Source organism: Oncorhynchus mykiss, chromosome 28, assembly GCF_057628025.1.
Source record: "Oncorhynchus mykiss isolate SJ-2025 chromosome 28, ASM5762802v1, whole genome shotgun sequence".
NCBI lineage: Eukaryota > Metazoa > Chordata > Actinopteri > Salmoniformes > Salmonidae > Oncorhynchus > Oncorhynchus mykiss.
The window spans coordinates 27,756,560-27,782,101 of NC_143049.1; the positions used below are offsets into that span (position 1 = coordinate 27,756,560).

Sequence of the window (25,542 nt, forward strand, 5' to 3'; positions counted from 1 at the left end):
AGACTGTGTGGCAGGCTGACCACCTGTAACACGAGTGCAGCGTCAAAAGGACCTCGTGGCTGCAAGGAGCCAAGGTACGTTGCTAGCTAGCGCTAAATTTATCTTATAAAACAATCAATCTTTACATAATCTTAACCTAGTAATATCATCAACCATGTGTAGTTAAGTAGCTTGTCCTGTGCTGCATTTAATCAATGGCTGTTAATTTATCATCGAATCACAGCTTACTTTGCCAAACGGGTGATGATTTAAAAAGCACATTCGTTGCACCAATGTACCTAACCATAAACATCAATGCCTTTCTTAAAATCAATACACAGAAGTATATTTTTTTAACCTCCATATTTAGTTAAAATAAATGAATGTTAGCAGGCAATATTAACTAGGGAAATTGTATCACTTCTCTTGCGTTCAGTGCAAGCAGAGTCAGGGTATAATGCAGTAGTTTGGGCCGCCCGGATCATTGCGAACTGTGTGAAGACCATTTCTTCCTAACAAAGACAGTAATTAATTTGCCAGAATTGTACATAATTATAACATTAAAGTTGTGCAATGTAATAGCAATATTTAGACTTAGGGTTGCCACCCATTCGATAAAATATGGAACGGTTCCGTATTTCACTGAAAGAATAAACGTTTTGTTTTTCAAAATGATAGTTTCCGGATTTGACCATATTAATGACCAAAGGCTCGTATTTCTGTGGTTATTATATTATTATACTATAATTTGATATTTGATAGAGCAGTCTGAGCAGTGACTTTACTGCGTTTGCCAACGCAGCACTTCGCAATGCTTGTTCACAGCGCTGTTTATGACTTCAAGCCTATCAACTCCAGAGATTAGGCTGGCAATACTAAAGTGCCTATAAGAACATCCAATAGTCAAAAGATACATGAAATACAAATGGACAAGAGAGAAATAGTCCTATAATAACTACAGCCTAAAACTTCATAACTGGGAACATTGAAGACTCATGTTAAAAGGAACCACCAGCTTTCATATGTTCTCAGTTTCTGAGCAAGGAACTTAAACGGTAGCTTTTTTACATGGCACATATTGCAATTTTACTTTCTTCTCAAACACTTTGTTTTTGCATTATTTAAACCAAATTGAACATGTTTCATTATTTATTTGAGGCTAAATTGATTTGATTGATGTATTATATTAAGTTCAAATAAAAGTGTTCATTCAGTATTGTTGTAATTGTCATTATTATTATTAATATATATACATATATAAAATAAAAAAATAATCGGTATCGGCTTTTTTTGGTCCTTCAATAAAATGGGTATCGCCGTTGTAAAATGATAATCGGTCGACCTCTACTCTAGACAACAGCTCACTAATAAAGTGGACAGGTTAAGTTATATGATGAGATTGATTAATTGGCAGTGATCATCATGTCACAAGACACTCAATATTTATTGGAAAGGAGAATCAAGCTAATCACAGCACTTTCACCATAACTTATTTCATCTGTAGCCCTTTAAACTGTGCATGCTTTTAAAAGTCATAGTGGGAGGACCACACAACATAAAATAACTATACAATTTGCAGTCACACGATGCTATCAAAAATCACACAAGAAATTGTTTCCCGCCGCAATTTGTTGCATAATTGATTTTACCAATAAAAATATCCCACTATGTCGAATGAACCTATTGTCTGTCGACATTTTGGTAATTGTACCGACACTTCCTTTTTCCATCACAGCTGTTGTGATTTATTTTTATACGGTATGACTTGACTCACATAAAATCCGTGGATGGAAATGTGGTTATAGAAACAGACAGTTTATTGCCCATTTCAACGATGAGACATTTCATATGACAGGAAAAATGAGGACACGTCTCAAAGAATCAATCAACGAATATTAGATATTCATTGAGTCCGATACAGATCCTTGACTGATATCTTCAGTCATTTCTAAGGGACCACCAACCTCCTTTGTACTGATACTTGAGGTCGCCCGGTTTGAGCGGGGGTGTGTCGGCGTTCTGCTTGTCCTCCTTCTCTTCCCACGTCTCGTCTGGTGCGTCGGCGGGCGGCAAGGAGGTCGGGGCCACAGGGCTGGGCTCCGGCGGTGAAGACGACGGCTCGGTGGCAGGTGCCGCCACCTCCTCCTGTACAGACGAGAGGGGAGAAGGGACAGGAAGATTGAAGGGTAAGAGAGTAGAAGGAAATTGAGACCCTATATGCTGACCTCAAGTCAGTTTCGTGGTTAAGGTTAGGGGATTTGGGGTGAGTCACCAGTGGTTTTCCACAAGCACATGGAGTAGCCAGCCTAATAGAAAAAAAGTAGCCAGCCAGGCTCCCCTGGGCTGTTATGACATTTTTGCAGAAGATTTATTTTGGTGGCCTCTGGTACCTTCTAATGCCTTGATTACATCCAAAATACACAGTGAAATTGTTGAGTACTTGATTGGGTTTACCTCCCAGATTTGAAACATTTGGTGTGGGATTGTACTTACAATTTAAGTTACTGTAAATGTCTGAATTCAGTGTATTGTTAGTCATAATTAGATATTGTCTAGGACTATGACCTTAAACCTTCCTCCTCTTGAAATTAAAAGTATTTTTGTTTGTTCTTTAAATTAATGTATTTTATTAAAAACAGAAAAATGAAGTGGCCAAATTATCTTTCAAATTATTTAAGGTACAATTTTAAACCAAAGAAATTGCGTGATTAGTCACTGGAAAAAGTGCCAAATGGGTCTAGAATAAAAACAGATGCTCAATTAAGAGAGAGGGAACGACATTCAATAACTAAAATAATTTCAACAAGTGTATGCAACTCAATTGCAGAATGTCTTTTTTTTTGTTAAACACTTGTTTAGCAACTGACCCACAGGCTTCAAGCTTTCTTAAGAGGCCTTTTCAGCTATCTGCAATACAGGTATGATTGAAAAATAAAGCAGACTGTTGATATGGTATTCACCATCTTCATTGAATGTTATCATTTATCTGCAAATAATTGCCAAAAAAAACACTACCAGTATGCAAATTAGGGAGCCAAATGAACGGCTCTCTTACCGATGCGATAGGCTGCTGACAAGCCAATCACTAACGTCACTGTCTGGCAAGTCCTGATGGACTTCATATTGAAAATACAAACTAGATCTTTAGTTTACGATGCCATGGAGATGGCACACTGAGTGCACAAAACATTAAGAACACCTTCCTAATATTGAGTTGCACCCCATTTTGCGCTCAGAACAGTCTCAATTTGTCCCAGGCATGGACTCTACAAGGTGTAGACAGCGTTCCACGTGGATGCTGGCCCATGTTCTCCAATGCTTGCTACAGTTGACATGTTGACTGGATATCCTTGGGGTGGTGGGCCATTCTTGATAAACAGTGGAAACTTAAGCGTGAAAAATGCAGCACTTCATGGTGTTGCACTTCATGACACACTCAGACCGGTGCGCCTTGCACCCACTGCCATTCCACGTTCAAAAGGCTTGTTGGTCTTGCCTATTCACCCTCAATCCATGGCTCAAAGGCTTAAAAATCCTTCTTTAACCCATCTCCCCCTCCCTTCATCTACACTGATTAAACTGGTTTTAACAAGAGACATCAATAAGGGATCATAGCTTCACCTGGATTCACCTGGTCAGTCGGTCATGGAAAGAGCAGGTGTTCCTAATGTTTTGTACACAGTGTAACTATGTTGTATGATTCATGAATAGCAAAGATATGAGATGGACTATATTCAGTCAGTTGGACACCTTTAATAAAACTATTCAAGCTTGTTGTTAAATCAAAGCACAGTCGATAGCCCATGCCCCACCACCCCATGGCTGCACCTGAAACAAGCAAAATATAAATTAATGTGCCAGTAAACAATAGGTTAAGTGGACTTTGACTCATTGTTACCACATTATAAAGGGATGTGCAAATACAAATCAGAGACGAAGGAGTATCATGCCCTCTCCCTCTGTAAATAAATTTGACTGCAATTATTTCTCCAAAATAAGCACACACACACAGGTACCGAGAGGCAGGACAGGCAGCAGACTGTTGATAGGTTTGATTTGAGCTTTAACTAATATTAATGACTAATTATAAAAGAGACATGAGGTGCCATAATGACGCTTGGGAGAGGCTGGGTGCAGGGAAAACTATCACACGTGGCACTACTGATAAGGGGAGGAACTGTTTAAGGCACAGATCACTCAGCTCCCTGCCTAGCAATAATGATGCAATGTGTAGCGATGAGGAGACTCCACCCAAGGTGGGGTATGTATACTACCAGGGGTAAAACCATGTTTTTGTCTAATGCAGCGGTATTGACCCTCTGGGCAGAATAAACTTTGTTTAAAGCTTTCATAGTGCCCGTTGAGTTTGTACTCTGAAAATGAGAACCTAACACTGTCAAACCAGCAGTGTTTCCGTGAGCGCTCACTTTGTGACTGACAGGAGTCTGTCCGATCAATAGATCGCTAGAAGATGCATATCTTTCCTGAGGGCTCGGCAGACTGTTTTCTGCCGAGTAAATTGAAAAGTAGCCTAGCTAAGTGGAAAAAGGAGCGTAAATCGTCAGTTTAGCCGACAGCCGGCACTAGTGGAAAACACTGGTGTGTAAAGTCCTTTTATTCCTTCTATTTTTAAGATACAAGTTTTAATTAGCAAATTGGTCGGTTAATGAAGAAAACTTGCTGGGAAGTGAAATGCTTGTCTCGACAGACATACCAGGACTCCAGGCACAAAGACCAACGATGCCATTTGCCGAGTTGCTCCTGCACTGACTGATGAACAGTAGGCTTAGGCAATATACAGTATACCGGGGTATTTGGAAATAGCCACGGGATGGTTTTTCAATACCGTTGAAATGTATTTTAAGTTCATTATTTATTTTGAGTTCAATAAGTTGTTATATTTATAGCTACTTAAGTAATTACCTGCATCCAACTTGTGCAATACTTTAGGACATTGGAGTTCTTCGTTTCACCTGTTAGATTACTTTACATTGTGCATCTTACCTTAGTTCCCCAGAACAGTTGAGCCAGTCACTTGTTGTGCATCTTACCTTAGTTCCCCAGAACAGTTGAGCCAGTCACTTGTTGTGCATCTTACCTTAGTTCCCCAGAACAGTTGAGCCAGTCACTTGTTTGTAAATAGCGCAACGGGAGAAAGCGGTAACAGGTGAGTTCAGCTATGAATTTTGTTTAGCTTGCTAGTTAACTCAGTGGTTGAATTATATAAGGAGATGGGCCTCATATCGTGTAGCTTTCCACCGTGTTTGAGAAGTCAAAGCGCTTTGGATGAATTCTGTACAGCGGCCACTGCTATCTTGATTTCCTAGCATTTGTTCTCCTCACCGTTCTTGGCCCGGTCTGCTCCTACTCCTCTTCTCTGAGCAGAACAGGCAGGACCATTGCCCTAGTGACTACAGACTCCACACAAACACTGCATGTACACATGCTGCTTCAGAGCCAGTACAGTACTTCCTTCAGACAAGCATTAAAACGTTCATTTGCAGAGTCTCTCGTTTACATTAGCTTGGAAACGTCCAAACTCGGTAGCTCCTACCCATATACAGATGATTCAGAAAGTATTCAGACCTTCACTTTATTCACATTACAGCAATATTCTAAAATGGATAAAAAATGATTTCATCCCTAATCAAACACACCATAACAACAAAGCAAAACAGATTTTTGAAATGTTGGCAAATTTATTACAAATAAAAACTGAAAAATCACATTTACATAAGTATTCAGACCCTTTACTGTGTCTGTGCCAGTTTTCGCTTTGTCATTATGGGGTAGTGTGTAGATTGAGGAGGATTTTTTTTAAATTCGATACATTTTAGTATAAGGCTGTAACGTGTGGAAAAAGTGAACGGGTCTGAATACTTTCCGAATGCACTGTATGTATAACTTTATGAGCAGGATTGCCTACCTTTGCAATTAGTTTATTTTTAGTTGTGCTCGTTAGCATATTTAGCTAGAAACCTCTATGCAAATTCACTATTACTTGTTCTAATTTTGTTAGCATTCTGGTCATAGACGCCCAAATGACTTTTTGTGTTTTTGGGCGACCCCTTGTGTACTATACCGGTAAAAGCATAAATCCCGGGATGAGAGAAGAACTGTATGACGATATTGAAATTTGGATACCACCCAACCCCAATGAACAGTCCAATCGAAGTAGAGGCTGGCTGCAGATACCATGCAGTGAAAACCTGTAAGATTGTTACTCACAGCAAGGTTTACTACTGGTGCACTACTGGTCAAGGACAACTGTTCAGGATAGTTTGACTTTATAAGGCTACTCTATTCTATGCACGTACAGACACACACCTCTTTGAAGGCATCCAGCATGTCTCCGATGGCTTCCTTCTTGTTCAGCTCCTTCATGTTCCTCTTCTTCTTTGGCACAGACACAGCAGCTAGAAGAGAGAAGACAGGAATGTTACATTACATTTGTTACATCAAAAACCTGAAGCCACACCAAGAATCCCTGGGTGCCAAGGGTCAAACCCGAAGCCACACCACCAAGAGTCAAACCTGAAGCCACACCACCAAGAACCCCTGGGTGCCTCAGTCACACCAAAACCTTGGTGTAAATACTACAGTTTCTGACCAAGTGACCTGACAGGTAAAACTCCTTCCTGCTCACCTTGCATAGACGAGTCCTCTGAAGGGCTGCTGGACAAGGGCACTGGGGATGCATCCTCCTCTTTCTGCTCCTCTTCTTTCCGCTCCTCCTCCTCCACGGCAGCAGCCGCAGGGTTAGCAGTTTCCTGAGGTGGGGGAGCAGCAGGCTCTGTGATTACAGTTGCAATGCGCTCTATTGCAACAACGGGGGCATCTACCTCATCGGGGTCTTCCTGGGGGAGGCCGTTGGACAGGGGAAGCTGCTCCACCTTCTTTTGGGCCACAGCAGGCTCCGCCAACGAGACAGGGGGAGTGGCGGCATGAGCAGGGGCAGAAATGGGCTCGGTCATGGCTTTCTGTTTGGGCGCTGGCGGCAACACCACGCTCTCAGTTTTAGTGGCCGCTTCCACAGCCGCCACCAACTTCAAGGACGGAACAAAATCGTCGCCCGTTGCGATGGGGGTCACAGGTCGTGGAGCGGGTTTAGTGTCTTCTTTAATGACCACAACAGCCACTACTACCTCTGGATTGATGGTAACTGCCGGCTCCTTCTTGACCTTTTCTACCTTCTCCTCCACCACTACTACTACTACTTCCTCCGCTACCTGGGCAAGAGGCTTCTCCACAGATGCTGGTGCAGCCAGAGGCTCTACCTGTGTGGAAGGACCTTCCGGGGTCACTGCCTTCACCGCTGGGGTCATACCAGCGCCCACTGTGTGGCTGGCCTGAGCCATGGTGGTGGCAGGGGGTGGAGTCTGTACCTCTTCAGGGGGAGGGGAGGTAGAAGCTGTCAGGGGGGAGAAGGCAGGGGCCTGCTCTTCCCTTTGTGGGATGGGCACCTCGGGCCTCATCCCCGCCACCGGGGCATGTGATTCGCTGACGACCTGTTCGGTAAGCGGGGCAACCTGGCCATCGGTTTCCTGTCTGGCCTCCAGTGGGACAGCTGCAGTGGTAGGCTCTGGAGTTGACAACACTGGAGGCAGGGTTTCGGCGGCCGTCACTGTGCAATCCGCGGGTTCTGCGTTTTCATCTGCAACAAAGAAGGAAATCAGTTTGGAACTGTTTTGGACCTTTAATGTACTGCAATCAATCACTGACGATCAAGTTAGTAATTCATGCGGGCAAAATGTGGCTGCATAAACATTGTAGTACCACAAGACCTGAGAGGAGGCTCACCTGTTCTCGTCACGATGGTGACGGGTTTAGTAAATTCCCCGTTGGTCTGGGCAGGACCTTCTTCCTCTGTGGTGGAGGACTAGGGTCCAAAAACAGGAAGCAACATCAAAACTAGCATTGCAAAAATATACTTGATAGAAAATATGTTTTTTTCAAATGCTATCGTTTTGCCTGGTTGATCAAAACCAGCCAAGTTGAGAGTTGGAGAGAACACACAACCATAAAAATAAAACACTGAATGGAACATCTGGCTTCTATTCCAAACTTCCTGGTTTCCTTTATGACATCATCGCTGTGGAATCATCTCAAAGCCACAGGATTCCAAACTTGCATTGTGAGGTCATCACTGGGAATGATTCCAATGAGGAGAAATCAGGGGATGTATTAAGTGATGTGAAACACTTAATGTTAAATGTATTCAACTAGGAAGTATAGAGCTGATAGATTCCCTGTTCTATCTGACGGACAATCATCTGTTTCATATGATACATTTATGCTTTTTTTTAATCGTTTGATATCCTCATATGATAAATACCAATCAAAGTCTTGGCATGTGAACAGCAAGAAATCTAATTATTGGACAACAATGTTTATCAGTGCATTCTGTAACGTTACATGCTCCAGTGAGTTGTGATGCGTACCTGTGAAGGGGGGGTGGAGGTGGACCTTCCCCCGGACATGATCTCCTCTGTGATATCACGGCCCCCTTGGTTGGGGTCTCGTATTCTGATCTGGGAGGGGTAGGAACAGGGTGGGGGGCGCAGGATGAGGTTAAACAGTCTATACTAAAGTTCTAGAAATGTATTTATTGTATTAAGACAATCACATCACGCCCAAGCAGTCATTGTATATAAATAAAAAATAAGTCATTTTTCAGGACCCTGTCTTTCAAAGATAATTTGTAAAAATCCAAATAACTTCACAGATCTTCATTGTAAAGGGTTGTTACGGATACAGGTATCCTGTGTGTGTTTCTTTTCTCTCCTTCTCCCCTCACAGGTGAAAATCATTACTCCCCAATCAGTCAACAATCAACCCATCAATCAGAAGACACACCTCCTCCTGTTTCCTACCCAATCACAGTTCCTTTCCCTTGGTTTAAAAACCCCATCAGTTGTTTGCTCTAGAGCTCAATCTCTCTGTAAATGCCATGTATGTAGATCTCTCTGTTTCACTCTCTCTTTGTGTCTTAACCTCTCCTTTTGTTTGAGCACCTCCATAGCACTTTGTCATCACCTGTGATTATTGTTTTTGGTTATGGTGTTTGTATTTGATTGCTGGTGGGAAAAGGGGAAACCAAGACAAGTCGCCCATGGGCATACACTACCCGTAGGTGAACTTTGTTAAATACACTAGTTAGAACTGGGCGGACCACCCACTCTATTTTTGGTTGGTTAGTTAGCTGTTGTTAAAGTAGGCTAGTCTAGCTTAGGGGTGTTTTTGTATACGTATTGTTTCTTTCCTTGGGTCCAGCTCAGCCCCTTTTCCTGCTCCCCCCATTACAGTGTGTTTATAAATAAACCTTGAGTTTGACGGTAGATTTCAGTTGTCCTGGTTATTTCGTTCTCACTTTTACTTTGTCACAATTATAATTTGCATGAGTTATGTTACAGGTCTCATTACCATCCCCCCTAGACTGTCGGGCCAAAAGGGATTCGTAACAGGGTTTAAACGTTGTTTCCCATGCTTGTTCAATGAACCATAAACAATGAGAACATGCACCTGTGGAACGGTCGTTAAGATACTAACAGCTTACAGACGGTAGGCAATTAAGGTCACAGTTATGAAAACTTAGGACACTAAAGAGGCCTTTCTACTGACTGAAAAACACCAAAATAAAGAAGCACAGGGTCCCTGCTCATCTGCGTGAACGTGCCTTAGGCATGCTGCAAGGAGGAATGAGGACTGCAGATGTGGCCAGGGCAATGAATTGCAATGTGCGTACTGTGAGACGCCTAAGACAGCGCTACGTTGAGACACGACGGACAGCTGATCGTCGTCGCAGTGGCAGACCGCGTGTAACAACACCTGCACAGGATCGGTACATCCGAACATCACACTTGCGGGACAGGTACAGGATGGCAACAACTGCCCGAGTTACACCAGGAACGCACAATTCCTCCATCAGTGCTCAGACTGTCCGCAATAGGCTGAGAGAGGCTGGACTGAGGGCTTGTAGGCCTGTTGTAAGGCAGGTCCTCACCAGACATCACCAGCAACAATGTCGCCTACGGGCACAAACCCATCGTCGCTGGACCAGACAGGACTGGCAAAAAGTGCTCTTCACTGACGAGTCGTGGTTTTGTCTCACCAGGGGTGATGGTCGGATTCGCGTTTATCGTCGAAGGAATGAGCGTTACACCGAGGCCTGTACTCTGGAGCGGGATCGATTTGGAGGTGGAGGGTCCGTCATGGTCTGGGGCAGTGTGTCACAGCATCATCGGACTAAGCTTGTTGTCATTGCAGGCGATCTCAACGCTGTGCGTTACAGGGAAAACATCCTCCTCCCTCATGTGGTACACTTCCTGCAGGCTCATCCTGACATGACCCTCCCACATGACAACGCCACCAGCCATACTGCTCGTTCTGTGCGCGATTTCCTGCAAGACAGGAATGTCAGTGTTCTGCCATGGCCAGCGAAGATCCCAAATCTCAATCCCATTGAGCACATCTGGGATCTGTTGGATCGGAGGGTGAGGGCTAGGGCCATTCCCCCCAGAAATGTCCGGCAACTTACAGGTGCCTTGGTGGAACATCTCAAGAACAGCAAGAACTGGAAAATCTGGTGCTGTCCATGAGGAGGAGATGCACTGCAGTACTTAATGCAGCTGGTGGCCACACCAGATACTGACTGTTTTTATTCCCTCTTTATTCAGAGACACATTATTCAATTTCTGTTAGTCACAGGTCTGTGGAACTTGTTCAGTTTATCTCAGTTGTTGAATCTTGTTATGTTCATACAAATATTTACACATGTTAAGTTTGCTGAAAATAAAACACAGTTGACAGTGAGAGGACGTTTCTTTTTTTGCTGAGTTTAAAAATGTGCTATTAACTGACTAACCTGGGTCGTATTCACGAGACCCAAACAGAAGAAAACGGACCTAAACTGGGAGTGACAACTTTCAATGTGAATGAAATGCTCGTTTTCGTTTCCCGTTGCAAAACGTTTTGCACTGATAACACTGGTTAAATAGGCCTATAATGAAAATCCCATTCTCTTCTCCCATCAAAAATAAGGGATAATCATTTTCCCTTGGTTCATTCTCCTCTCCGTCTTTAGCACATGGTTGGAATTGCTCTTAAGCACACATCTAGGGTCACATTACCCCAAGCCCAATTCTGATCTAAAATCAGTTTACCCTCCCCCGATTCTATCTTTAACCGGGGGGGGGGGTGTGAGAAGATATCGGATCCCGTATCAGCGTTAAGGGGCAACATCTACTCTACCTACTCCTGAACTGCATTGACCTCAGCAGCAAGGTCATAGTACACCCTCCGCCCTTTACAGGGCTTTTCCACTGCTAATATACTAGGGAAATTGTGTTACCATAGCTAGGGCTGAAAAGCAGAATCAACAACCTCAATCACCTAAACAGATGTTTTTGATAAGGAAAATGATTCAACTGTCCATCTAGCCAGCTGAAGCCAAAGAGAACACAGACTCATCGTTGATACAAAATCAACAGTGTTACTGTCTGGCCCTATTATGTTAGTGGGTTTATTTAGTTAGTTGGTGCAGCTCTATCATTCAAGACATATGCTTGCAGTCATGATGAGAGATTGACCCCTCCCTCCTGACCCCTCCTGTCTCAGCCTCCAGTATTTATGCTGCAGTAGTAGTTTATGTGTCGGGGGGCTAGGGTCAGTTTGTTATATCTGGAGTACTTCTCCTGTCCTATTCGGTGTCCTGTGTGAATCTAGGTGTGCGTTCTCTAATTCTCTCCTTCTCTCTTTCTCTCTCTCGGAGGACCTGAGCCCTAGGACCATGCCCCAGGAATACCTGACATGATGACTCCTTGCTGTCCCCAGTCCACCTGACTGTGCTGCTGCTCCAGTTTCAACTGTTCTGCCTTATTATTATTCGACCATGCTGGTCATTTATGAACATTTGAACATCTTGACCATGTTTTGTTATAATCTCCACCCGGCACAGCCAGAAGAGGACTGGCCACCCCACATAGCCTGGTTCCTCTCTAGGTTTCTTCCTAGGTTTTGGCCTTTCTAGGGAGTTTTTCCTAGCCACTGTGCTTCTACACCTGCATTGCTTGCTGTTTGGGGTTTTAGGCTGGGTTTCTGTACAGCACTTTGAGATATCAGCTGATGTACGAAGGGCTATATAAATACATTTGATTTGATTTGATTGTTAGCTAGCGAAATTACAACGTGTGGCTAAAAAAAGTGCACAGCTTTTTCCTGCATTAAAATTCAGTCATGAGCGCATGCCACTTGCAGTTGAAATATATTAGCCAATACATTTTGTATTGAATAACAGTGTAATTTACATCACGGTTTCAGTAAGAAAACATTTTGATAATGAACAGCTGGCGTGTGCGTGTCATAACAAGCTCTTGTTGCAAGGTTGCCATAAAGTGTTTCTTTACATGACCTTTGACTGTTGTACAGCACTGTAGTGAATCTACTAAGTGGTGACATTATGAACTGCATGTTACAGGATTTCACTGCATAGTTTGTGATCTTGTGAACAGTGTAGTTTCAGATTACAGGTTAATTCATTCAGCCCTTGTTTATTAGTGCTTCAGCCCAAATACTACTGCCTTCTTATTCACCACCATAGACAGACATATTTAAGTTGTACCTTAGGAGGTCAACTGAAAGTGTTTTGTATTTACTTTGATTTAGAGGATACATAGTTGTTTTTGGTGGTTATCATGTAAACCACAAATAAAATATTCTTAAATAATGTTCATCAATATTTATTTATGAAATCATAATTTAGAGTATCTGTTCATCCCTTGGAGTACAATTTGTAAAATAAATAAATAAATAAATAAAATAAAATATATTTATGTATTTTTCACTCCATCTAAAAAAACAAATCAGGAAATATACTGGTAAATGGAGACTTTCGCCTCCCTAAAATCAGTATCGGACCCAAAAATCACATATCGGACCCAAAAATCACATATCGGTCGAACGATAGTAAATGCCAGGTGAAAAGTACTCAGGGCCTTGCCTTGGCTCCAAGCTAGAGCAAGTCCACCGGAGCCATGGCCCAGTGAGACACGGGTACCAGCCAGTGAGACACGGGTACCAGCCAGTGAGACACGGGTACCAGCAAGTGAGACACGGGTACCAGCCAGTGAGACACGGGTACCAGCCAGTGAGACACGGGTACCAGCCAGTGAGACACGGGTACCAGCCAGTGAGACACGGGTACCAGCCAGTGAGACACGGGTACCAGCCAGTGAGACACGGGTACCAGCCCGCGTAGATTCAACTCCTGTAACGAAGCAGCAAATAAAACTTATATTTAAAACATTTACCAAAATGTAATTTACAGGAAAACCCTGTTTTAAACAGTACACATAATGAGAGCGGTTCCATAATTAAAATATCTGTTAGAAAGAGGGGGAATCTAATAACCACTAGGATGGGTTGCTAATATGACTAGGATGGGTTGCTAATATGACTAGGATGGGTTGCTAATATGACTAGGATGGGTTGCTAATATGACTAGGATTGTGCCTTTGGCTTCTGGACAACAAAGGAAAGTTGATATGAAAACAAATAGAGCAGGAGAGAAAAGCTAGACAAGGGCATCAGGAAGTCTTTAGAAAATAACTGTCTCCACGTTTCTATGGATTAATTTTCACAAGGCTACTTTGAAGCAAGGTAAGACATGACTCTTTATTTGAAGTGTTCAGCTTTCAGACAATTAGTGCCTCAAAGCAGTGGTGACGTGCTGATAGCCTGCCTAATATTGACTATAGCCTAGGCACTGGAATAACACATGGGAGGCGCACTTTAATTACCAGTTGAGATTGACAAATAAAAACAGCTCCATTAAAATTGTGGCCATGAAAGTCAACATGCGACTGCATTTATAATTGTTATTTGTTGAGCAATGACTGGGTTTACAAAAGCACGTTTCACTCCAGTGAGGAGCTACTCTTGGGTTGTCTTGACATAGGATAGGATAAGTGATAAGTGATAGGATACTCCGTTCCTCAAACTAGGCTCTGTATGCTGTGCAAATGTGATAAATAAGATGCATGACAACTAACGAAAATACACACTCGACAATTTAATTCCACTAAATTATGCAAATTGACCGATAAGCATGACCTGTCAAATGTATTTTCGGCAGCTAACATCCCTAGTGGAAACTCGAGTCTGTCGTTAGGCCAAACACCAGGGTAAAGTCTCATAGTGGAAATGCAACAGTGTGTGGTACAGTACCGTTACGCGCTCCCTCTTGGGTGCTGGTGGATGGGTTGGCGGCTGAGGGGGCAAGGCCTGCTGCTGGGGCTGGGCAGGGCTTATGACAGGCGCGGTCTGGACAGGGGGTGTGTGGCTGTACTGGGGCTGGGCCGGGTAGTAGGCACCTGCTGTAGGGGGAGGGAGGGAGAAAGGGAGGTTTGTCAAACACACCCCAAAAAGAGCAAGAGACATTCACACACAGACTGAACATGAACTGAAATACACACATGCATCCACAGCAAAACAAAACCATGTGCACAAGGGAAAAAACACATTATGCAGACATATTAGGCAGACAAAGATGCAGCCCAGCACATACTAAGCAGCACACGCAAGTACACACACACACATACATACTCACCGGGGTAGCGCTGGGAGGTGAGAGGAGCACCGTGGAGAGAGAGACGCCCATTCTCTCGCCCGCCCCCTCTCCTCTCCCTCGCAGCCAGAGAGGGTTCTGAACACAACAGGGGGAGAGGGAAGAAGGAAGGAAGGGAGCGAGGGAAGGAAAATTAAAGGGAGGAGAGAAGAGAGGACAGGAAGAGACAGATGCAGAGTGAGTGAAGGGAACTGGAAGTAAGCAGGGTGTTAAAGGCAGTGAGAAGCAGCAGGTGAGAAGACTGATAGAGCAGAACCAAAGCCCACACACAGCCTTGGATCCTAAAGAGAGAACAGAGACCACCATACACACAGCCTGCCAGGCCACGCAGCAATGAACCAACCGTAAGACCACCTGACTGACCGTAAGAGCAACTACAAGAGCAATTGTAAGATCAACTAGTGGTCCTTTGTAGCTCAGTTGGTAGAGCATGTAACTTGTCATGCCAGGGTCGTGGGTTCGATTCTCGGGACCACCCATATGTAAAATATATCCACGCATGACTAAGTGACTTTGGATAAGAGAGTCTGCTACATTTCATATATTGACCGATAAATGTGTGACCGACCAACTGTAAGAGCTGGCTACCACCTGGCTACCAGACTGCTGCAATATGTTCACATACTTTTCTACCCACTTTTCTACCCACTTCATAACTATATAACTGTATTCTAGTCAAGGCTCATCCTATATAAACTACTGCAGTACATACGTTTTCTATTCATGTACTGTCCATACACACCAGGGTATACACATATACATACAGTGCTTTCGGAAAGTATTCAGACCCCTTTCCACATTTTGTAACATTCCAGCCTTATTCTAAAATGGATTGAATAAATGTTTTGACACATTAATCTACACAACATACCCCATAATGAGAAATCTAAAATAGGTTTAGGGATTTTTGCAAATGTATAAACAATAAAACCTTATTTACATTCAGTCCCTTTGCTATGATAATCTAAATTGAGCTCAGGTGCATCCTGTGTCCAATGACCATCCTTGAGATGCCTCTACAACTTGGAGTACACCTGTGGTAAATTCAATTGATTGGACATGATTTGGAAAGGCCCACACCTGTCTATATAAAGGTCCCACAGTTGACAGTGCATGTCAGAGCAAAAACCAAGGCATGAGGTCGAAGGAATTGTCCGTAGAGCTCCGAGACAGGATTGTGTCGAGGCACAGATCTGGGGAAGGGTACCAAAAAATTTCTGGCACATTGAAGGTCCCTAAGAACACAGTGACCTCCATCATTCTTAAATGGAAGAAGTTTGGAACCACCCAGACTCTTCCTAGAGCTGGCTGCCCGGCCAAACTGAGCAATTGGGGGAGAAGGGCCTTGGTCACTGACAGAGCTCCAGAGTTCCTCTGTGGAGATGGGAGAACCTTCCAGAAGGACAACACTCTCTGCAGCACTCCACCAATCATGAATTTATGGTTGAGTAGCCAGACGGAAGCCACTCCTCAGTAAAAGGCACGACAGTCCACTTGGAGTTTGCCAAAAGGCACCTAAAGGACTCGTGTCGGATGAAACCAACTATTCGGCCGGAATGCCAATCGTCACGTCTGCCGGAAACCTGGCACCATCCCTACAGTGAAGCATGGTGGTGGCAGCATCATGCTATGGGGATGTTTTTCAGCAGCAGGGAGTGGGAGACTAGTCAAAATTGAGGGAAAGATGAACAGAGCAAAGTAGAGAGATCCTTGATGAAAACCTGCTCCAGAGCACTCAGGACTTCAGACTGGGGCCAAGGTTTAGCTTCCAACAAGACAACGACCCTAAGCACAGAGCCAAGGCAATGCAGGAGTGGCTTCGGGACAAGTCTCTGAATGTCCTTGAGTGACCCAGCCAGAGCCCAGACTTGAACCCGATCGAACATCTCTGGAGAGACCTGAAAATAGCTGTGCAGCGACGCTCCCCATCCAGCCTGACTGAGCTTGAGGATCTGCATAGAAGAATAAGAGAAACTCCCAAAATACAGGTGCGCCAAGCTTGTAGTGTCAAACAAGACCCGTGGCTGTAATTTCTGCCAAAGATGCTTCAACAAAGTACTGCGTAAAGGGTCTGAATACTTATGTAAATGTGATCTTTCCATTTTTTATTTGTAATATATTTGCAAACATTTCTAAAAACCAGTTTTCTGAGTGTCATTACGGGCTATTGTGTGTAGATGGATGAGAAATGTTTATTTAAATACATTTTGGAATAAGGCTGTAATGTAACAAAATGTGGAAAAAGTCAAGGGGTCTGAATACTTTCCAAAATCACTGTACTTACACACACACACATACCGGACTCTGACATTGCAAGTTTTTACTTAATGTATTTTTTGTGAGGGGGGGGGATTCGTGTGTATTGTTAGATATTACTGCTAGAAACAGCTAGAAACATAAGCATTTTTGCAACCAATAACATTTGATTTGATCAACTGACTGACCAATAAGATCGACCGACCGACCCTAAAATCGACCGGCCAACCGACACAAAGATCAACCGACTAAGATATCTCTGGGTGCATGTGGCCCCAGTTCTTGTCATGGATGTGGTTTTGGTAGTATTTACAGTGATGGTCCTAGGTAAGATCGTGATTGGACCTAGTGTAGCCATGGTTGTGGTTCGAGCGGACATTGCGGTTCAATAGTAGGTTGAGGTTCGCGTTCCAGCTGCTGATCTTGTCGTGCCTGTGATTCTAATCAAGATTATGGTTGCAGTCATGGTGGTTGTGCTTGGCAGGTGGGGCCCGGCTCAGAGCAGGGCCTCTTACCATAGGTGGGGTATTCAGCCGGGCTGGTGCCTGGGTAGAAGCCTGCTGTCCCACTTGTCACAGGGTACTGTGGACTTGGTGGCATGTAGGGAGCCCGATACTAGAGAGACAGAGAGGACACTTAGAACTATGTCAAGTTACCTGTCTTAAAGGGATCACGCTCCCCGTTTGCTCTGTTTAGGTACATCTACAATAGTATGTCACATTACCTCTTGACTTTAGACTATCAGCTGGAATACTGCATGAGCGGTGCGATAATTAGGGATGCGGTTGTTTTTTTTTACTTTCCAAAAATTCCCAGATTTTCAGAAATTCCGAAAACTTGCAACCATTTATTCTAGTCAAGTTGACCTTTAGCATAACGTGATGACCAGCTGTGGTACCTGTCCAGGGGGGATGAAGTAGCCCTGAGGGGAGCCAGCAAAGGACAGCTGCTGACCAGGGATCATCATCATCTGGGAGCCAGGCTGGTAGATGTGGGTGGGACCAACCGGACGAGGCCCACTGCTGGTCTGGACCCGGGTGACACTGGTGGGCCTGTTGGCATAATAAGGCTAGAGAAGAATGGGGGAGGGAGGGACAGAAACTGTCAGTATATTTGTGTGTGTGTGCACGTGCACCGCAGGGCTAAAATGTCACATACTGAAAGTGTCAGATAGTTGAGACTCCACGGGGAGGGGATATCCATCCAGGTTAGTACATCAAAGACTGGGAACTACAGGGCCGAGTGGAAAGAAATGTCTGCTACAATTTAACATTGATCACAGCTCACATCTACCCTAAAAATGTTACAATATCGACTCTGTATGACATGGTTGTTGTTGTGTGGCTGTGCATTCAGCCCTCAGGTTCTATACACTCAGATGAGAAGGAAGAGAGAAGCTGTTACCTGCAGTGCCCTGTATCCACCCTTCAGCCGGACAACACACAAGCAGAGAACAAGGGGGCGGGGTGACAGAAAGGCAACAGAAAAATAGGAAGAGTAATAAAAAATAGAGAGCAGAAGGAATGCGAGAGAGAATGTAAGAAGCAAGAGTAAATCACTCAGACATTACAGTTAGCAGTGCAAAACATCAGTCTTTCACATGCAGCTGACCATCAGAAAATATGAAGACGTTGCAGAAATATAAAGCTAGAGGGTAACAGACTTAAATTCCCATGGGGTTAGCATACGTGTTCTAGTTTCATCGATGCCTCTGTTTGCAGGCCTAGCAAGTGGTTTGGCCAGCACTTTGCTTGATTGGGGTAACCAATTTACACATATACAGGTGAAATGTAAAACCGGCAGACCATACTGCTGAGGTGCCTAGTACCTTTACTGAACTGCCCTACTGCGGGTGGTGTCATATTAGGTGTTACCATGGGTAGCATATGGGGTTACCAGCCTGGATGTCTTCACTGGGGGAATCCCTGGTCCCGGAGATCCACAAAAGGCTGAGGGACAGATTCTAGCACTCCACTACTCAAGGTCTTAATTGATAAAAAATATATACATTTCATTCAATCAGGTGGTTTAGGGTGTAGTTACAGCTGGATCTGGTCAGAACTAAAAAGGTTGTTGAGCCTCATCCTTCTCTAAAGTGAAATGTGTATTAATGCACTACTGTCCTATTGAGACGGCAGACATTTTGGGGAAGGTAAAGGGAGTTAGTACCTGTTGGTGTAAAGCACGGGGCCCGGTGGCAAACTGGGAGGGAGGACAGAAAAAGAGAGCAAGAGGTCAAGGTTGGTAGCCAGAGAGTGGTGAGATAGACCTTAAAAAACACACACACACACACACACTAAACCAAAGAGGTTAAGCAGAAAGACCGTTACACACAGGTTGGACCAAAGCGTTACAGTTGAGCAAGAGTTGGAGTTAAAAGGCCCAGTGCAGCCAAAAACATGATTTGTATGTTACATATACACATACAGTAGCAGTCAAAAGTTTGGACACCTACACATTCAAGGGGTTTTTCTTTATTTTTACAATTTTCTACATTGTAGAATAATAGTGAATAAATCATAACTATGAACTAACACATATGGAATCATGTAGTAACCAAAAAAAGTGTTAAATATATTTTATTTATTTATATATTTATTTTATTTGAGATTCTTCAAAGTAGCCACCCTTTGCCTTGATGTCAACTTTGCACACTCTTGGCATTCTCTCAACCAGCTCATGAGGTAGTCACCTGGAATGCTTTTCCAACAATCTTGAAGGAGTTCACACATATGCTGAGCACTTGTTGACTGCTTTTCCTTCACTCTGCGGTCCAACTCATCCCAAAGCATCTCAATTGGGTTGAAGTCGGGTGATTGTGGAGACCAGGTCATCTGATGCAGCACTCCGTCCCTCACCTTCTTGGTCAAATAGCCCTTACACAGCCTGGAGGTGTGTTGGGTCATTGTCCTGTTGAAAAACAAACGATAGTCCCACTAAGTGCAAACCAGATGGGATGGCGTATCGCTGCAGAATGCTGTGGTAGCCATGCTGGTTAATTGTGCCTTGAATTCTAAATAAATCACTGACAGTGTCACCAGCAAAGCACCCCCACACCACCTCCATGCTTCACAGTGGAAACCACACATGCGGAGCTGATCCGTTCAGTTACTCTCACAAAGACACAGCGTTTGGAAGCAAAAATCTCAAATTAGGACTCAGACGAAAGGACAGATTTCCACCAGTCTAATGTCTATTGCTCGTGTTTCTTGGCCCAAGCAAGTATCTTCTTATTGGTGTCCTTTAGTAGTGGTTTCTTTGCAGCAATTAGACTATGAATGCCTGACTCATACAGCCCATTTCTTTGGGCTGAAATCTGAGGTGCAATTATTTGCCGATTTCTGAGGCTGGTAACTCTAACGAACTTATCCTCTGCAGCAGAGGTAACTCTGGGTCTTCCTTTCCTGTGGTGGTCCTCATGAGAGCCAGTTTCATCATAGTGCTTGATGGTTTTTGCAACTGCACTTGAAGAAACTTTCAAAGTTCTTGAAATGTTCTAGATTGACTGACCTCCATGTCTTAAAAGTAATGATGGACTGTTGTTTCTCTTTTCTTATTTGAGATGTTCTTGCCATAGCCCTATTTGGTAAAAAGACCAAGTCCGTACTATCTTCTGTATACCACCTTGTCACAACACAACTGATTGGCACAAAATCATTAGAAAGGAATGAAATTCCACAAATTAACTTCAGACACACCTGTTAATTGAAAAGCATTCCAGGTGACTACCTCATGCAGCTGGTTGAGAGAATACAAAGAGTGTGCAAAGCTGTCATCAAGGCAAAGGGTGGCAACTTTGAAGAATCTCAAATATATTTTGATTTGTTTAACACTTTTGATTACTACATGATTCCATATGTGTTATTTCATAGTTTTTATGTCTTCACTATTATTCTACAATGTAGAAAAAAGCTAAAATAAAGAAAAACCCTGGAATGAGTAGGTGTGTCCAAACTTTTGACTGGTACTGTACATTTCCACACTGAGGTTGGAATAATACTGTGAAAATTATGATAATGCCCTTTGAGTATAAGAGCTGTTTGAAAAGACCGTCTGAAATTTCAGCCTATTTTGGTGGGATGGAGTTTTGGCCTGCCTGGCGACGTCACAAGGCGGTATAAGTTAATAGACCAATAACAATGAGTTTCAAACCTCTTGGCCAATAACAGCTAGTTCAGAGGTTTCATATCCCTCCCATTAGGTTCATCCAATTAGGCCCCTAACTCAGACAGTCCTAGCAAATTTCTTGCTTGAAAAAATATATTTTTGTTTTCAATTAAAACAGCAAAAAGAAACAATCATAGTAAGGTATTTAATTGTTACCCAGAAAACATTTGATATTTAGATAAAAACAGCTGCATTGGACCTTTCAGAATTGAAGTAGGGGTCTTACACTCAGCAAGACATAGAAGAGTCGACATTGAAAGAGTGTTGGCAAAAGAGCGGAAAATAAAAGGAGCAATTGAGTAGCAGAAGAAGTAGAGTGCACTACCTGTCGTGGCTGCGGTGCAGAATTCATTTGTTGGGGAGTTTGGGTGGCGAAGACAAGTGAAGTGGGCTGTCCAGAGGCATAGGTAGCCTGGGAAAGAGGGGAGGCAGAGAAACACAACTACATTAGCCGGCTAACTTGCTGCCAAAGATGGGTTGTGTTCAGTAGGATACAATGTAGCAAAACGCTTCAGAAAGGAAAACAAAAATGATCATCCTTATTGGACAAGATCAGGGGTGTATTTATTAGTCGCAGAACGTTTTGCAAGGGGAAACATTTAGCAGTGCAAAAGGCAGGTAGGACTGTTTGATTTAGTTTTGTTCCTAGAGTAAATGGTAAACAGTTTAATCTTTGTATTCACTAAAAACCAAATGGAACCAAACTGACGCAAACTTGATGAAACGGGGAGGGACCTATAGAAATTTGTCCAATAGAAACTCAGGGTTTTTTTGCAAACTGTTTTCCATTTGGAGTGAACATTTTCTGTTGCAAAACATTTTGCAAAAGTCTTTGTCTAATGAATAAAAACCCATGTAGAATCTCACGGTTTCAAAACATTGCCTCATGTTTTTTGCCTAATGAACGCTACTCTGATCTGTCAGAGCGAGCTGGGTCTTGTCATTGGCTCTCACCTGTGTCAGGCCAGGGGAGGGGGAGGGGAGTGGGACAGAGGTGGGTCCCGTTATAGGCTGCGGTGGTTTGTTCATTTCACGTAGTTCTGCATCAGGGTGGCGCTGACTTGCCAGCCGATCTGAGGAAGAGGAAGAGTTAGTCACCAAAATGAGCAAAAAATTAGGTACATCAATTTTCTTTAAATCCTCCAAGACATTAATCTCCATATTGATACTGGGTCAGCTGGACTAGGCTAGGCACACTAGATGTACAATAATCACCTGGACACCATGCCCAGTGAGCGAAAGAGCAGAAAGGTCAGAAAGCCAACTTGGGAAATCCCTGTATCAAACTCCTAAGAAGTTAACTTGCGGTTGCCCTCACGAAGCTACAGTACCCTATGACATATTCATGAGAAACCCTGAGTGTTTGTCTGCTGTAGTAGGTCATGGCAGTAAGGCTTAGAGCCAAATAACCCGACACTGGTCACAAGTTGGTGTTACAAAGTAGGAAACATTACAGTAGATAGGTTAGACCTTGTGTTAGAACACCATTTCATGGGCTTCCAGAAGTTCAGTCTAAATATGCCATTCCAGTGACACAATGTTGTTGTGCCGAGTTCCAAAATACCAATAAACCGCTATTTAGACCTTAAACAAAAAGACACCAACTCACTCCTGAGGGTGCATTGGGTTAATGGGAGTTACCACATCACTACAGGGGCAGTTCCACAATGCTACACTCCAGTCACAACAGACACATATAGTTAAGCCATTGGCAAAACCATCTATTGATCCTCCTGGTAGATGGTGCCAATAAAGAACACGTCACACCATGACTATTATTATCTCAAGGGAATAACTAACATTTCCTTTCAGAAGGAGAGACTATTTGGGGGGACTGAGATTGTGATAGAGAGCAGAATCATGTCTGCGAATTAGAAATTGCAAAAAATAAACTGCTCCTGGGTTGTGAAATTCAAATATCTTCTCTGCACCTTCGGGGATTAGGTTCACACCAATCTGAGCTTGTACATCTCACTCACTGTTTTAACTTACACTCAATTGAACTAACTAGTTATTTAGTATGAATGTCTTTCAGGTCAAAGTTCACTTGCCAGTAGCCTCCATTTGCTTCTAACATATTGTCTCTATTGTGGACATGTGTTGGTTACAATTTTTCAGATTCCTCAGAGATGTCCACATAACATCAGATGACAACTAACAATTTAAATAACATTTATAATTTTACTGGGAAGCAACACACTCCACTTTTGCATTTGAGGAATGTGGAATTGTAGACCAACATGGAATCAGGGTACGTGCATATTGCGGCCTTTAAAATGTTTAAGCAATTTCCCGATAGTGTTTTTGACATGCCATTAATTAAAGCATGAAAAGATGTCGTGTCAAACTGATAGCACATGGTCTAAAGAGGACATCTCACATTAGGAAGACGTGTCATATGGCTGGCTAGCTAGCAAAGCAGCCGGTGTTAGCCACTATAGTTAGCTTCCATATGTTATCCCATCCCTGGCTAGCCCACTCTGTTTTTGGCGCTAAATAAAACGAAAGACCATTAAATGAACGTATGATAACTAACATGATACGTTTTCCTGGGTAGATTAGGTATAACATTAGTTACTGGTAGATCAAATTGCAAGCAAGGCCTTCTAGCGTGCTAACAATGCCGGGGAGGACCACTGATGGTGGATTTCACACACCGCTAGCTAGCCTGTAGTAGCCTACGTGTCTCATAGTAATGAGTGAGTGAACTTGACTAGCTACAGTAAATTAGTTCGCTAACTTAAATCCACCTGAAATTCTGTAGTGACATGTCTACACATATATACATTATGGATTGTAATATAAAATATCACTTTATTTGTACCCAACTGAAATAGTTAAGACTTTCAATCACATGTTAATTTCCAAGCTAGTCTTCCAAGGAGTATTCATTCTAGGCCCGACTAAGCCACACATTGAAAGCCCAGCATGACAATTGCTTTGGCTACAGATTTATGGGCAGGTTAACCAACGTTAACCAGCAATTTTAAAACAGTGTGATAAAAATAAACTTACTTGCGAGTAAATTGACAGATTGGCATCTTGAAGTAAAGCGTGAATCTACACCATTTGTTTCGATGGGAACTGTCAAATTGATGAAAGATTTGCGAAATCTCATTAAGTTACCTTGCTAACATTCTAGACTAGCATTAGCTCGCTAGCTAATTTATCAACAATAAGTTCACCAACTTCAAACACAGACCTGAGCTGGCTAACTAACTTCAATAATGAAATGCTCGAGAGTTGTTCCAACCCAATTTCATGCAAAGGTTAACTAACTAACCAACCAGGCTCGTTTTGACGAGCACAGAGAAACACAGTTAAAGCCAAGACTATTTCTAGCCGCTAACATTAGCTAGCTAGTTATTCTTCTTAAAGATAGAAAGCTATTTAGCCAAGTTAGCAAACCTTGTAAAATGGACTGACAGAACAGGGCCTTCATCCGTGCGTTAGTCTTTCACAGCGTAATAGCAGGTATCGAACTTTAGCACAATATTCTTACCGGGTATGAAGTGTCTGAGGGATCGGAGGGAAGACTTGAATAAACAATGGAAAAAAGACAGTATTTTATAACCTATTGTCCATTACTTAAAATTGTAGCTAATGTAGTTTCTTGTCCTCTCCTCCACATGGAAAGTGTGCCTTTATTGACTTAGCAGCTAGCTAGGTGAGTGCTGTCACTTCGTCTTTAAATTCCCAGAACGTGCAAAAGTGACAGGGCAGAAACTGTATTAATATCGCACTTGAAGGTTACTATTGACAACTCCAATGCCTCCTAAAAAAGCCTCTGGACCGGAGATCCATGATCAAGGCGCCGATGGTAACGGATTGCCGGTAAAATACAATATACTGGGGGTTTCATTCGGTTTACAGCGAGGCCATGGTGCAATGCATTATCGTCCGCTGGAGCCGGCAGGACTGTGCCCGGGTACGCATGGGTACTTCCGGGAAAATTATTATTTGATGCTGCCACCTCCATCACGTGACAGTGGAAACTAAAATCCAAATGTTGTGTTATTACTACCTCTGAGGGTTTAGAGCTTGGGGTATTCAGTATGGCTAGACGGTACACGGTCTTTCTCTCGGCACATATCAAAGCTGCAAGCTAAAGTTATATCTAGACTTTGTTTCCTCTATCATAACAGCTCCTCTTTCACCCCAGCTGCCTTACTAACCCTGATTCAGATGACCATCCTACCCATGCTAGATTACGGAGACATCATTTATAGATTGGTAGGTAAGGGTGCTCTCGAGCAGCTAGATGTTATTTACCATTCGGCCATCAGATTTGCCACCAATGCTCCTCATAAGGACACATCACTGCACTTTATACTCCTCTGCAAACTAGTAATCTCTGTATACCCGTCGCAAGACCCACTGGTTGATGCTTATTTATAAAACCCACTTAGGCCTCACTCCCCCCTATCTGAGATATCTACTGCAGCCCTTATCCTCCACATACAACACCTATTCTGCCAGTCACATTCTGTTTAAAGTCCCTAAAGCACACACATCCC

The 25,542-nt window shown here is 43.1% G+C and overlaps 1 protein-coding gene across 45 annotated transcripts in view; it reads right to left on the reverse strand.

The window, feature by feature from the left end:
* LOC110508196 (eukaryotic translation initiation factor 4 gamma 1) overlaps positions 1–24,993 on the reverse strand; it is a 47,595-nt gene extending 22,602 nt beyond the window's left edge. Inside the window, exons 1-15 of one of the 45 annotated variants that reach the window (XM_090224906.1) lie at positions 24,528–24,951; positions 21,980–22,098; positions 21,351–21,467; positions 19,551–19,768; positions 19,028–19,060; positions 18,263–18,283; positions 17,757–17,927; positions 17,374–17,473; positions 14,585–14,680; positions 14,203–14,351; positions 8,421–8,510; positions 7,780–7,858; positions 6,626–7,633; positions 6,307–6,395; positions 1,944–2,124 (exon numbers count right to left, since the gene is read on the reverse strand). In XM_090224906.1, coding sequence (XP_090081032.1) covers positions 1,944–2,124; positions 6,307–6,395; positions 6,626–7,633; positions 7,780–7,858; positions 8,421–8,510; positions 14,203–14,351; positions 14,585–14,680; positions 17,374–17,473; positions 17,757–17,828 — 1,864 coding nt within the window. In that variant the 5' untranslated portion in view covers positions 17,829–17,927; positions 18,263–18,283; positions 19,028–19,060; ... (2 more) ...; positions 21,980–22,098; positions 24,528–24,951. Of the gene's footprint in view, positions 1–1,943; positions 2,125–6,306; positions 6,396–6,625; positions 7,634–7,779; positions 7,859–8,420; positions 8,511–14,202; positions 14,352–14,584; positions 14,681–17,373; positions 17,474–17,756; positions 17,928–18,262; positions 18,284–19,027; positions 19,061–19,550; positions 19,769–21,350; positions 21,468–21,979; positions 22,099–24,040; positions 24,110–24,433 lie in introns of those variants that run through there. The other 44 variants (XM_090224890.1, XM_036967058.2, XM_036967051.2 and 41 more) reach the window with 44 other exon arrangements.
* Between the last annotated feature and the right edge of the window lie 549 nt (positions 24,994–25,542).